This window comes from Natrix helvetica, assembly GCF_964273705.1.
Source record: "Natrix helvetica genome assembly, chromosome: 1".
Classification (NCBI taxonomy): domain Eukaryota; kingdom Metazoa; phylum Chordata; class Lepidosauria; order Squamata; family Natricidae; genus Natrix; species Natrix helvetica.
The window spans coordinates 272,841,511-272,856,421 of NC_138548.1; the positions used below are offsets into that span (position 1 = coordinate 272,841,511).

General features: G+C 40.2%; 1 protein-coding gene across 2 annotated transcripts in view; it reads left to right on the forward strand.

The window, feature by feature from the left end:
* JAKMIP2 (janus kinase and microtubule interacting protein 2) overlaps positions 1–14,911 on the forward strand; it is a 93,462-nt gene that overhangs the window by 35,952 nt on the left and 42,599 nt on the right. For both annotated transcript variants that reach the window (XM_081937852.1, XM_081937851.1), the window contains exon 2: positions 6,541–6,808. In XM_081937852.1, the coding sequence (XP_081793978.1) occupies positions 6,602–6,808 (207 nt within the window). In that variant the 5' untranslated portion in view covers positions 6,541–6,601. The remainder of the gene's footprint in view (positions 1–6,540; positions 6,809–14,911) is intronic.

Consider the following 14,911-nt stretch of genomic DNA (forward strand, 5'->3'; position numbering starts at 1 on the left):
AGAACCGGCTGTTTGAAGAAATCTCATTTTGTTTTTTTCCACTTTACAGGGTCTAATCCTGTAAGGAAGGCAGGAAGGAAACATTCTGGTGTTGTTTCTAGCCTAATCTTTATTGCCCTGCTTACAGAAACTGCCTTACATTGTTACAGCTAAGGCAAAGTGCCCATTGATGTGAGTAACGTTGAGTTGGCCACACCCACCCAGTCACATGACCAGCGAGCCATGCCTACCCAGGTCATTAGAGCAGAGAACCGGTTGTTAAATTATTTGAATCCCACCACTGGTTTGTTTCCTAGCGTCCCATCTGCAGTTGTTTTTCCATTGAATTTACCTTTTATATACACGAATGAATAGCAAGGTGCAGGACAGCTCAAAATAAAGAAGCAGGGAGCAGTGGCAAATGTAGGAAGGCACAGAAATACCAAAGGATAAGAGAGGAAGATAGTTTTTGTCGTATCTGTTGCTTCAAGGCACAAGGCTTTAAAACAAATAATGTCTCCCACTGGAGCTTCGGTAGCTCAAACCAGAAACCAGGCAACCATTTTAACCAAAGAGATCAACCAACTCCAGGATTGGAGTGTAATATCCTTTGAGGTTTTAACTCCCCATGCAGCAGACCTTTAAAGACTGGGGGGAATAGCAGAATGTTCAGTGGTGAATTTTCTTCAGCTTTCTACATCTTCTCCAGCTAGGGCTTTGGGGCACCCCATTTGTGAATACTTACTCCTCAGGGGATAAAGCATATTCCCGAGGAGACTATGATTTCCCTTCATCTCAACCCACGTGTATCCACTGTTTAAACCCCAATTTTATTTTATTTTTTATGAGGTGGGGGGGAGGACATTAAGGCTACTTTACTGAAAAATGATGAGGCAGTGAAATAACAGTAGTGGAAAGCAGGTAAATCTCTTCGAGCAGAAAAGTGCCTGCCTTCTCTGAAGGAATCCCTGTGGTCTGAATAAGGCCATTCTAAACCAAATTCATATTTTGTAGAGTGCACTATAAGTAGTCACATATCTGCAATGTGGATTTCTAGTTTCCTATATAGTCAACATCTCTTCAAGATAGATGGTAGCTGAATTTACTATCCATTAATAGACAGTTACAGCAAACACACTGCTGCTTCCCTTTGTTTTTGTTTTTTACAAAAGTGAGTGCAATTCTCTTCTCCATCTCTATTGTCTACGATTTATTCTCAACTCCTAATTTTATGTAATTAGGAAAAATATAGTACTTTCTTGTGTAATATGGATCAGAATAACACTTAAGGTATCTGATCACCCTTGCAAATGCTTTGCAGTCTTCAGAAAAGATAAGTTCCACTGCAGGAGGTTGAGGGAGACCTTCCTGCTTATTTTTACCATTGTTTTCAGGAAAGTTTTTGCCTGAAGCTACTCCAGTACACAAGCCACATGTTCCTTTTATGTATGAGAAAGAAAGCAAAAACAGTTAATTGTGTCCATAATGAGCAGCCGGCGTATTTTACATTTTATCACAAATCTACCAAAAATTTGCAGTTGACATACTGCGATCATTGGGCACATTCCATATTCCACATGGTTGGCCTCAGCATAATTTATTTTCATGTGTTATTCCATTAGTTGTCATTCACAGTTTTAGTAATATGTAATATGATATACAAACTATACATTCCTGAAAGTGATACGTACATTAAAATGTATGTTAACAAATATTATTTATGTATTCCATTTATAGCCCATTACAGTCCAGGGATTTCAGCATTATACGGAGCAATACATATTTATATAACATAGGGGTTTTCTATGCAGAGCAGCATGGCGGTCTAGTTGTGAAGATGCTCACATCCCATTCGGAAGATTGAGAATTCAATCCTAGGTACGGCAGAAGTTTCTCTCCTAGGGTGCAAAACAAAAAAAGAATATTTTCTGCGAACTCCACATAGCTGTCAGGAAGGGCATCCGGCTAGTAAACACTCAGCTCCATCCAGTTGCCCAAACACTTTACCCAATAGGGACTACAGGATCATAAAAAGGGTTTTTTTTCCTTCCTCCCTCCCTCCCTCCTTCCCTCCCTCCCCCCCCCACTTCTTCTCTTTATCCAGCAAATCTGCATTCATATGTGTATTTTCACTTGTCTTCATTCTATCTGGGTATCCCTGAGACATTCCATCTGTCTGGCAAACATGTTTAATCAGCATTCTTTATGCCCTCAGGCACAAATAGCCAAGCTATCTTATTGTAGAAGCACAAACATCTGTCTTTTATGGGCCAATGTTCCCTCATAGTAGATTGACCTTAAAACAGCCCATCCTGCACAGTAAGCAATATTCATATTGCAGGAATACAGTTGGCACTGTGGGCCATCTGCAGCAGTGTTAGGATATTTAAATTGTGGGGAGAACCTTCTGCTGTGATGGAGTTTGGTAATGCTGCTGAAACCACTAGCTTTAAATAAGCATCACTTGGAGGAATTGTCCTTTGTTTCCCATTGTTCCTTTTTACTCTGGTATGTTTGTACAGTATTTCCCTTTCCATCACACAATGAATCACAGGTCTACGAAAATTCCATCTTCTTTTTGCTTCTGTTTCTCTTTCATTCTCTGAATATATTTGTGCAGGAGCATGAGGAAGAGAGAGAGAATATTGCTTTAATATTATAGACCAAACCACTGCAAAACACTAAATCAGCAAAAAAAGGACACTGTACAAGAAACTGGCAGTGATACTCCTATCATACTTTAGAACCACGGGTTCTCTAGCAACAAAATCAACACTAGAAATAATCTGAACAAAGGCATGGCTTTGCACATTTAATTAACCATAATGGGATATATTGATGGTTGACAGTAACAGAACTGTGACAAGTCTCTCTCCGGCAGAGGTTTCCAAACAGTTTTTCAAACATAAAAAGCTCTTTTGATTTGCTTTCTGGTATCTGAGATTTAAGCATTGACTGGGTGGGAAGGATTGCTAACAGGAAAGTGCTACAATTGCTTAACATTAAGTAAATAAATTTACCGAATTCCGCAAATAGTGAGGGGAAATTTCCCCCCTCCCAACTCTGGTTACTTGTTAATTGGATCTTATATTCACTGAGATAAATAGCTGTTAGTTAACACTGCCTAGTAGTAGATAAATTGAGCCCTCTTAGTAATGCCTAAAAGGAATATCTCTTCTCCCTGACCTCCTCTCTGTGGTTCCGTCTTCCCGTCTCCTCTCTCCATATTCTCACCCCTTCCCCTTTCTTCTCACTGCAGCCTTTTCGTCTGCAAGGATATTTATCTTGCACTTGTAAGTTACAGTAGTTGCAACATGCAGTCAGTACATCAATTAATGGAGGCACTTTCTTTTACATGTGCTGTATATCCATATTTACCGGAGAGGGGGAAATCTTCATGATTTAAATTGAAACTGACAAACAGTTAACAAACTGCAGAAGCGGGGCACTGTATAGGATTTTTGTCTATATGTGTGTGAGAGAGCATATATTTCTATCCACTCTTTTTTCTTGAGTGATCAACTTAAATTCAGTGTATTTCAGCTACATCAGTATAAGGATTAAATTAGTTTAATCAAGCAAGCTTCTTATACAGCAGTGTTGGCAAACCTTTTCAGCACCAAGTGCTGAAACAGGAGCATGTGTAAGGGGGAGCACCAGAAAATGGAAGAGCAGCTGCCCGGTGCATATGCACGCACCGGGAAGCTGAGCTTCTGGTTTCCGGCATGCACATGCATGCAGGTCACCTAGTCTTTCAGTTTCTGGTGTGCATGCATGGATGAAGACCAGCTGCCAGCGCGCATCCGTGCACCGGAAACCAGAAGAGAAGCTTCTCAGCATGTGCATGCACCTGAGGGAGCTGCTCTTCTGCTTTTCGGTGCTCCTGCACATGCAAAGACCAGCTGGCCAGGGTACATGTGCATGCCAGAACCTGGAAAAGCAACAGGCAATGGCTGGCGTGTCAAGAGAGGTGGCTCTGTGTGCCGCTTCTGGCATGCATGCCATAGGTTCGCCATAACGGTCATAGAGTATGAATTTCTTTCTAAATGATTGAAAAAATTATATTCTGACATCATGACTGATCATTTATTATAAATCCTTTGCAAGCAGCAGTTCCATTACAAAGTATACAGGACAAACTGGCCTAGCACAATAAAATAGGAGTTCATAATAAAATGAAACTCAGAGCTATAAGCCTTCAAAAGCCTCTCTAAAAGTAACCACAGAATTATAATTGCAATGTGTCAGATGAGGAAAGTAATTAAATACAAGGGATTCATGTGATCATAGTAACTAAACTTAATACTGTATAAATTGAACACAAATCATATCTAATTTAATTTTGTCCCTTCCCACTGTTGGAGCGTGCCTCTTTCTCAAGTGCAGACTGGAAAAAAAACCTGTTGTAACTTATGTTGTTTCCCCAAGAGAATAATATGTCAGTGTAATAATGTAGTCCCTCATGCTAAACCATATTTATAGAAGATCTGAATGCCTTTCCCTTGTTTAAAATCTCTTTCTAGGGGAAGACACAGCAGGTAAAGTTTCTCTTTATCTTCCCCTTGCAAATAGAAGTGGTTCATGTCTGCAAGAAAACTAAGGTTGAACTGTGCCAAAAAACCCACCCCTATCTCAGCTACAAACTTTTAAAGGAATAGAACAGGGCTGTCAAATTCCCAGCCTGCAGGCCAGATGTGTCATGCACTAGCCACATCCATGCCCAGTTTATTAAAGGGGGGAAAGTCCTGGTACATCATGTAACGCCGCCACGACGACATGAGTTTGACACCCCTGGAATAGAACAGTGCTCTAAGTTATTACTGATAATCAGCAGCAGCAAGCCTTGTATGACGTCGAAATGCACACATGTCACAGCCCTCTTTTCCTCCTTGTTGCAGATGTCTCAGCTAGTAACTGTAATCTTTCAAAGGAACATGACTAGTTCTAGTTGAGGAAATGTATAGAAAAGCATACATAAGCCCCATAGTTAAGAAACCGGGATGCGCGAACTCTTTTGGCCTTTGCCCTTCTTCTCCCATCCTGTTTCTTCATCGCTTCCCTTTATCAGTACATTCATTGCTTCAGCTGCATGCGTAGATGGTGCATAGACAAACACACATTCTGTATATCTTTAAAATGACAAGTAAATGTAGCTGGTTTCTTACAAATCACAGATCTGGATTCAGTCTTTCATCAAGCCTACAATCAATTAAGTCTATCAAATAATTTACTGAAAGCTAAATGACTGTCAATGAAAATCAAGGGATGAAAATATATTTTTAAAAAAACTTCATCAATCCAAATTGTATTTAACATTCTTTGGTAACTGAAAACCATATTTATTTCCTTGGTGGGCCTTTCTGAATTCTACTTCAACTGTGAAATTTATACCGTGTGAAGATTACACATGAGGCTAAAAACGATGCTGAAATAGATTCAATGTTATAGAAAGTTGCTGCACTCATAGATATTGTTTTCCCCTGCCATTCAATTATGTCTGATTCTTGAAGGCTGCCGAGATAAGATCCTACAGTTCTCTTGGGAAACTACTTCGACAAGTGGTTTCCCATTGCCTCATTTCTAGGATTGATGTAAAGTGACTGGCCCAAGCTCAACCAGCAGACTTTGTGCCTAAGGCAGAATGAGAACTCATGATCTCCTAGTGCAGGGGTGTCCAAACTTGGGAACTTTAAGACTTGTGGACTGGCTGGGGGATTCTGGGAGTTGAAGTCCACAAGTCTTAAAGTTCCCAAGTTTGGACACCCCTGTCCTAGTGTAACCACTATACCAAACTGGCTTTCTTACATTTAGAGACATCATGGACACAAATGCAATTTGATTTATTATGAAAAAAATATATATGGACACAGAAGCCATCAATTGTTTTGTTTTGTTTGTTTGTTTGTTTCTATTTCCCTATTAATATCAGAAGTGAGGTATTGCTAATCCCATGCTGAGTGTCTATGGAAATTCTCAGTCATCCATGTCATGGTTGTCCCGAAGGTGCTTTGTCAAGAGGCAATGGGACTTTCTGGTTTTTCTTTGAAGATGTTTCGTTTCTCATCCAAGAAACTTCTTCATCTCTGACTGGATGGTGGGGAATGGAAGGTTTTATATCAGTCCATTCTCCACCATCCACTCAGAGCTGAAGGAGCTTCTTGGATGAGAAGCGAAACGTCTTCAAAGAATAACCAGAAAGTCCCGTTGCCTCTTGAAAAAACACATTTGGGATGATCCTGTGGAAAGGAACAAGATTAGTTTTGGTGCAGCAGGAAGTCCACTAGTCCTTCCTTTAGTCAAAAATAAAATGTTACTGTAGAAAACATTTTGCAGTAGGGGCAATATTTCTTCCAAAGACCAAATGTTCAAAATCGTTTATTCACCCAAATAGACAGCAACACCCAGCTTACTTTGGATGATACTATAAAGATAAGCAGGGTAGGCCTAAATGGATACTTGGATGAAGTCCCAGGCTGTGAATTTTGCAAACTAATAATGACCTTTTCTTTGTTGTCAGTCATTTCATTTTTACTAACAAATATACTGTATCGTTTTTGACAGGACTGCCCAAGGAGCTAATGAGAAGATGTAATGTCACCTTGCAGATGCCACAACATGTTGGATGGAAAGAAATAAAAAAAAATGGATATTTCAATTTGAAAAAGGATTCTCACACACAGATTCGCAATTGCAAACAGCCATGTCCAAAAAAGCACGCAGCAAGGCTGAAAAGCCTGAAGTACTGATTATGTCCTTACAAGCAGCCAATGAAGATCTCAGGACTAAGCTGACGGATATTCAAATTGAGCTTCATCAAGAGAAGTCTAAAGTGAGTAAAGCACTGGTGCCAGGGGATTTAAATAGTGGTTGCATGGCAAATTATGAATTAAAGTTTCCTCACTTAATTCTGGAAGAGCGGAAGAATACTTGAAAAATACATTTTATTTATTGTTGACCTTTGCCAGAGAAAACATAAAGGGGAACCCAATCAATGAATTACAGCTGAGTCAACACTTGTCTCCAGAGCATTCTTGTTTTTCCACCTATTGTCATTTTACTGCGGCTCAGTACAGAAAGATTTCTGTCTAAAATTGGAATATTTTTTTAAAGATTCAAAATGGAATGGAATGTTTTTGTTACCCTTTTGGGGGAGCGGGGAGGGATCATACAAAGGATCATACAAAACAAAAATGTGGGGAGAAAACACATCTTCTATAAGGAACAAGTAGAACAAGTAAGAAGATTGTACTAAGTACACAGATACTATAAGCAGCATTTCCTCATAGTTCCTAGGAAAACCTAAATATGGGATTCTTGATGTTGTCTGAGCTTGGTTGTTTTCTTGCAGACATTTCATTACCAGCCTGGGTAACATCATCAATGCAAGGGGAAATAGAGTTTGTTTATATTTAGCAGTCTTGGTTGGAGAGTGGTTAGGCAGTGTTTTTTTTTTCTGTGATGGTTCCTTAATCAGGAACACTTTGCCTACATGCTTTTTAACATCTCTGTTTGCAGAAAAAGTGCTCAAATGTTTCTTGTAGTCATTTAATATATTTTTTTCTGTTTGTACTTTAGGAGGTTATTTTCCATTTTTCCTTACAGAACTCTTCTAGCTCAGAAATATGTTTAAAGATCATTGAATGTGCTATGTATAGGAACCTCTCCATAGATTTTCAGATTGTTGTCTTACTGTTTTAGTTTTAATTTCTTCACTGATTGAGCTTCTAGATATTGATATTTGATTGATCCATTCTTACATCTGCACCAGAGATGGGCTGCTCCTGGTTTGGTCCGGTTTGACCTAACCGGTAGTGTTGGTGGTGGGAGGCTCCACCCACCTGCCTGGATGCTTCTGCCTGCCTGGATGCTTGGCCGAAAAGGTTCACCAACACTGGTTTAAGGAGTCTTGGGTGGCTGGAGAATTCCTTGGGAGATTTTCTTTTTGGAGCACTTTCAAAGTCATCTTTGTTTTGGCATAGGTGACATATCCTTTTATGCAAAGCAAGAGAAATAGCTTTTCTCCTTTCATCCCCTGGAGGAAGGAAAAGATTCCATATAGGCCAGCGATGGCGAACCTTTTTTGGCTTGCGTGCCACAAGTGGGGGGAGCGCAGTGGGGTCGGGTGCGGGCGTGCTGCACCCATAATGCATTGCAACCCCCCCAGTGCGCATGGGCGCACAACAACCCCCCCATTTTAACATGCTTTTTTCGCCCTCCCCAGGCTCCAGAGGCTTTATAGGAGCCTGGGGAGGGCAAAAAGAGCCTCCCCTGCCCCCCCCCCGGAGACCCTCCAGAGGCTTCAGGGACCATCCAGAGGCTTTCCTGAAGCCTTCGGAACACTTAAAAGGACCCTCCGAGCAAACCGGAAGTGACTTCCGGTTTGCTCGGAGGGTTGTTTTAAGCGTTCCGAAGGCTTCAGGGACCGTCCAGAGGCTTTCCTGACGCCTTTGAGGGGTTCAAAACGACCCTCCGAGCAAACTGGAAGTGACTTCCGGTTTGCTCGGAGGGTCATTTTGAGCACTCCGAAGGCTTCAGAGACCGTCCGGAGGGTTCCCTGAAGCCTTCGGAATGCTTAAAACGATCCTCCGAGCAAACCGGAAGTGATTTCCGGTTTGCTCGGAGGGTCATTTTAAGCATTCCGAAGGCGAATGTGAAATGGATTTATTCATTCAGAGAGACAGTCCAATCTTTCGCCTGGCTTGAATTTCTCATCTTTTCTTAAAGGTTGCATTCAATTGTACACTGTTGTTATTGCTGTTGTTAAATAAGACAGCATTTACAGAAATCCCCCGTCTTCCTCACTCAGTCTTTGTATCACTGCTGCATTCTCTTTTACCTCATTTTGCTTTGTGTATGGACCATGCTACTTTAGAAAGAAACCTTCTTTGAGCGGCTGTCATCTTCAGTCCTTCAAACAACAAAACTGGTTTGGAGATTGTTCTTGCTCTTTTGAAGTAGATTTTTCTTCTCCTTTTTTCCAGAGAGAGGTAATTGACTTCTGTGACCCAGACTTTTTCATTCTTTTGTCAGAAATCATTTTTTTTCTGGGAAAACAAACCTAAACCACCATTAGACTCTATAATTGAGCTTGCACAGTTTTTTAGCTTGCACAGTCTTTCATCATGAAAACCTTTAAGGGTTGGTTATTTATCAAGGTTACCATTTACCTCAGAGGACAATTTTCTGGATATCAGTTTCTTGCACCGTAGGACAATTGGGATGAAAGAAAGATGCTCTTGTGCTTCGTTGTAGCTACAGGATAACAAACCCAGAGCATTGCTAATTTTATCCATAAGGGTCAGGGTTCAATTTTCAGCCCATTTTAATAACAAAAAATACGTCAAATGAGTAGAAATTGGTGCATAATCCTGCACATTATCTACCCGTAGAAGTTCTGCTGCAATCTTGAATGGCAATTCATTTTTCGTCATTGATATGAATGCTTTAGCACTCAGACAGAAATTGGCTGATTTATTTAAGAGCTATGGGATAATTGCCCAGATTCTAGAAGGCAGGGGTGGGAGTAGGTTAATTTGATGAATGCTACATTTTCATCTGCCCAGATAACTTTTATGTTAAGAATTAAATATAAAAGAAATTGGATTTTCATGTTATCTCTCTGTTTGTTTTGTTTTTACCACTAAAGAGGTTTGGAGTTCCTAGTTATAAGAGATTTTCAGTGCCGGGGAAACCAAACCTGCATGTAAGAGGGCATTGCTCTGGGTCAATGGAAGTTTAAGTAGAGGAGAAAAAAATGTGTTATTCACCACTGTTAGTTTTTAATTCTGGTAATAACGAGAAAGCTGCTCATGGATAGCAATCTCATGTATTTTGAAAGAAAAGATTAAATGAGATCCTTTTTCCTTAAATTGTATTTCTGGGCTGCATCCAACATTGCCCGAGCAAATCTTCATTCATGCATTTTTCATTCTTTTCTTCTTAACTGCGGCTTCCTGAACAAACTTTGTTTAAGAAGTTCCCCAAATCCTTAACAAATGTGCCTGTGTCTAAAGAGCCAAAGCTAAATGCCAAGAGGGTAGAATGACTAATGTTTTAAAGGCCACACAGAAATATTCTGTCCTTTCCTGTTCTTTCACATTTATTTGTTTATTTGGCCATCCAACTCTACAATAACTATGGGTGACATATAGCAAAAACAATCAAATGAAAATCCAAATGACAGGGGAAAAAATGACCATTAAAAGATCTCATCGTGCAGGACCTGCCCCTCTAACCTAAGAATTGAAGAAAGAGACAGTTTTCAGAGCTCTTGAATTCAGGTAAGGTGGGAGCCAGAAATGTCTTGAGGGTGGGGATGTCATTACAGAGACAGGCACTCCAACAGAGAAGACATGCTGTACTCATCAGGTGACCCAATAATGGGTGGGACTTGGAGCATGTCAACAGTGCCTAATCATACAGCTGGGCAGAAGCCACAGGTGACAGATGATCCTTTAGATGACCAGGCCTTATACCAGTGAATGCTAACATGTGACGAAAGCCTGCACCCATAATGCAATGACACCCCCTGTGCCCAGCCTCCTGAGCATGCATACACGACCTTCCATGCTCCCCGTGCATGAACCCCCATGCTTTCCCCACTCTCCTACGTATGCACACATTACCCCGCCTGTTTTGGGTCTAATAGGCCTCCCTGCAGCCTCCTGTGACCAAAAAGGGTGACCACCCCTGCGCATACATGGCAAGGTGGAGCTGAGCTGGGGCAATGGCTTGCATGCCCGCAGAGAGGGCTCTGTGTGCCATCTGTGGCACACATGCCAAAGGTGTGCTATCACAGCCTTATACTATTAAGGACTTTATTAAGAACTACTATGAATAAATGCACTCCTACTTAGTTTAAAGACTAATACCACAAAAATAGATGCATACTCATTAACTAAGAGGAACACATAAATGTATGTGAAAGCAATGAAATATATAGAAGAATAATATCTAACCTACTGCTAGTGTTAAAGCCTCTAGCTATAGCCTTGGCTTGGAATCATCCCTTGTTGTAAATGTTTTTTCAAATGTACAAAGGAAAATTAAGCAATTGTTTTTAATCCATTTCTTTCCTTGTTAATACAATACAATAGCAGAGTTGGAAGGTCTTCTAGTCCAAGCCCCTGTCTAGACATCTCCCTAATCATCTTTGTTGCTCTTCTCTGCACTCTTTCTAGAGTCTCCACATCTTTTCTACATCATGGTGACCAAAACTGAATGCAGTATTCCAAGTGTGGCCTTACCAAGGCATTATAAAGTGGTATTAACATTTCACGTGATCTTGATTCTATCCTTCTGTTTATGCAGCCTAGAACTGTGTTGCCCTTTTTGGCAGCTGCTGCACACTGCTGGCTCATATTTAAATGGTTGTCCACTAGGACTCCAAGATCCCTTTCACAGTTACTACTATTGAGCAAGGTACCACCTATACTGTATCTGTGCATTTTGTTTTTGTTGCCTAAATGTAGAACGTTATTCTGTTCACCATTGAATTTCATTTTATTAGATAGTGCCCAATGTTCAAGTTTGTCAAGATCCTTCTGTATCTTAAGCCTATCTTCTGGAGTGTTGTCTATTCCTGCCAGCTTGGTGTCATCTGAAAATTTGATGAGTTCCCCATTTATTCCCTCATCCAAATCATTGATGAAGATGTTGAAGAGTACTGGGCCTAAAACAGAGCCTTGGGGTACCCCACTGCATACTTCCCTCCATGTAGATGCACTTCCATTGAGGACTACACGTTGAGTGCGATTGGTCAACCAGTTACAAATCTATTTGGTGGTGATGCTGTCTAACCCACATTTTTCTACTTTATCTAGTAGTAGGTTATGATCTATTTTATCAAATGCCTTACTGAAGTCCAAGTAAATTATATCGATGGCACTCCTCTGGTCCACTAATTTTGTTACTTTGTCAAAGAATGCAATAAGATTAGTCTGGCATGATCTGTTTTTGACAAACCCATGTTGGCTTTTGGCTATTACTTTGTTTACTTCTAGGTGCTTGCTGATTCATTGCTTGATTACCTTTTCCAGAATCTTTCCTGGTATTGAAGTTAGGCTGATAGGTCTGTAACTTCCTGGATCTTTTTTTTTCCTTTTTTGAAGATGGGAACCACATGATCTCTTTTCCAGTCCTCTGGCAGTTCCCCGGTGCTCCAGGATCTCTGAAAGATATAGTTCAGTGGTTCTGAGATCTCATCTGCCAGTTCCTTCAGAACCCTGGGGTGTAGTCCATCCGGTCCTGGTGAACTCATCTAGGGTAGACAGGTGCTCACTTACCATTTTCTTCCCTATTTCAACTTGTGTTCCTAATCTGATTTTTGTGGTGCTGTTTTTGATAGGTTGGACTTTTTATTCCTTTGTGTAAAGACAGAAGCAAAAAATGAGTTAAATAGTTCAGTTTTCTCCCTGTTGCTTGTCACCTTCTTGCCACTTTCTCCCAGCAATGAACCAATTGTTTCCTTAACCTTTTTCTTGTTTTTAACATTGGAAGAAGCTTTTTTTGTTATTTTTTACTTTTGTGGCAAGCCTTTCTTCATTGTGAGCCTCGGGCTATTTGCTGATATTCTGCCTTAGTTATGTCCCCCTCTTTCCACTTTTTATACTTATCTTTTTTGTCAGAGAGTTCTTTATGCAGCCATGCTGGTTTATTTTGGGAGCTGTTATTTTTCTTCTTCATTGGTATTATGCTAGACTGGGCTGTTGTAATCTCATTTTTCAAAATTTCCCAAGTTTATTGAGTTGTTTTCTCCTTGAGGATTCTCATACATGGAATTCTTCCCAAGCTCTCTCTAAGTTTATTGAAATTAGCTCTCTTAAAGTCCAAGACTCTAGTTTGACTTTGTTCTACTACTTGTGTTTGCATAATGTTGAATTGCAATATTACATGGTCACTTGCCCACAGTGTTCCTGTGGCTTCAATACTTTCTATCATTTCCTCTCTGTTAGTGAGAATTAAGTCAAATATGGCTGATCCCCTTGTTCCCTTCTCTACTTTTTGGGAAACAAAGTTGTCTGCTAGGTTTATTAGGAACCTGTTGGGTCTTCCACTTGGTGTAGAGTTTGTTTCCCAGTTGATGTCAGGGTAGTTAAAATCCCCCATTACTATTGTGGTGCACTTCCTACATACCTTAGTTAGCTAACTAGGAAAAAGTTCATCTACTCTGCTTGGTTGGGTGGCCTGTAGTATAGACCTATGGCAATTTCATTTACCTCCCCCCCCCCCAACCTTTAATATTAACCCAAATACATTCAAGATATTTCTCATCATTGTTGTGCTCTATTTCTGTAGAGATGTAGTTATTTTTTATATATAGTGCAACTCCATCTCCTCTTTTATTTGGTCTATTTCTTTTAAATAATTTAAATCCTTCTAGCTGTATGTTCCATTTGTAGGTTTCATCCCACCAAGTTTCTGTAATGGCAAAAATATCGTATCTGCCCTCATTTACTTGAATTTCTAATTCACCTTGTTTATTCCTCATACTCTGTGCATTGGTGTATAGACATTTGAGTCCATTTTGATTGACCTTGTGTTTACTGTCTACATAACCTGTCTCATGCCTGACTGCCCCTATTTTCTTGCCACTTGTATGATTCATGCATATGGTATGGCACTCACTATTAAATGCTTGGTTTTGCTTGACAGCAGAACTGATAATCTTACCCGTACAAACGTCTGTTACATGCACTGATAACCCCATGACTTTTAGATTGCTAGGGACAGAAATTTTCTGTATCAATTAATTCTCTGTCCCCGCTGTTCAGTTTAAATGTTTATTCAGAAAATCTGTGAATTTAATGCCAAGTAACTCAGTCCCTTTCTTGGATGGGTGCAAACCATCTCTTTTGTACAGTTTTTCATTGGACCAGCTGCAGACATCATGACTAATAAAACCCATGCATTCCCTTTTACACCACTCCTTTAGCCACACATTAAACTCTGCTACACGCTGGCCCTTCCCTTTTTGTTCCTTATATACTGGTAAAACCTCTGAAAAGATAAGCCTACAACCTATACTACTAAGTTCATACCCCAAGCTCTGGAAATCATTCTTCACAGAAACTACATCTTTTTGGGACAGATCATTTGTGCCAAGATGTATAATAGCATCAACATCACAGTCCTTATTTGCATTCTTGACTATCTTAAGAATATGCCTCTTGTCTCTGCTGGCAATAGCACCTGGCAGACACCTAACCTCTTTTAAAACCTCCATATCCTTTCCTAAATTTACATCCCTTACGATTGAGGGAAACTTTTACAATTGTTAAAAGAGTATAAAGTTTTTCCAAGGTGCTCAGAATAATATATCAGGAAATCTCCTCATTTTATGTCCATAAGGCCTTTCTGAAAAAAAGTTAGACTGAAAGCAGATCAGCCCTCATTATGCTGAGTCAACCCTGAGCCAGTCATGATCAGACTCCTGGCTGTGGGCAAAGTTTGTGTCAAGCACCCAGAAAATCAGGAGATTCAGACAGTTCAAATGAGTATAAAGATTTATTGCAAGCTTAAGTTCTCAACCAGAATCTGGCCAAGTGGCCATTAAGGGAAATGTGTGGGGGTTAAGAATAGAAAGGAATGCAAGATGAGCTGGACATAGATCTCCGGCAGCACAAAGGGACTTATGACTTGTAAAGCATTCAACCCCCTCCCTCAGGCTTGGCCTAGTCATTTCCGACAATTTGCCTGAAATACTGTGTTCTAATCACTCTGCCACCAGGGCTCTTCAAATTAGATGAGGGAGCTGCTTATGAAGCATCACTGTTTCAAAGACCAGGTGATGATAAATGGGAATTTTCCAGCTCTGACTGGAATGTGGTTGAACTAGAGAAAGAGACTGAAGAATTATGACAAGATTATCTAATAAAATATAAGCAGGATACTAGTCAACCTCTGTTTGACTCAAAACCTAAAGTATCTTCCA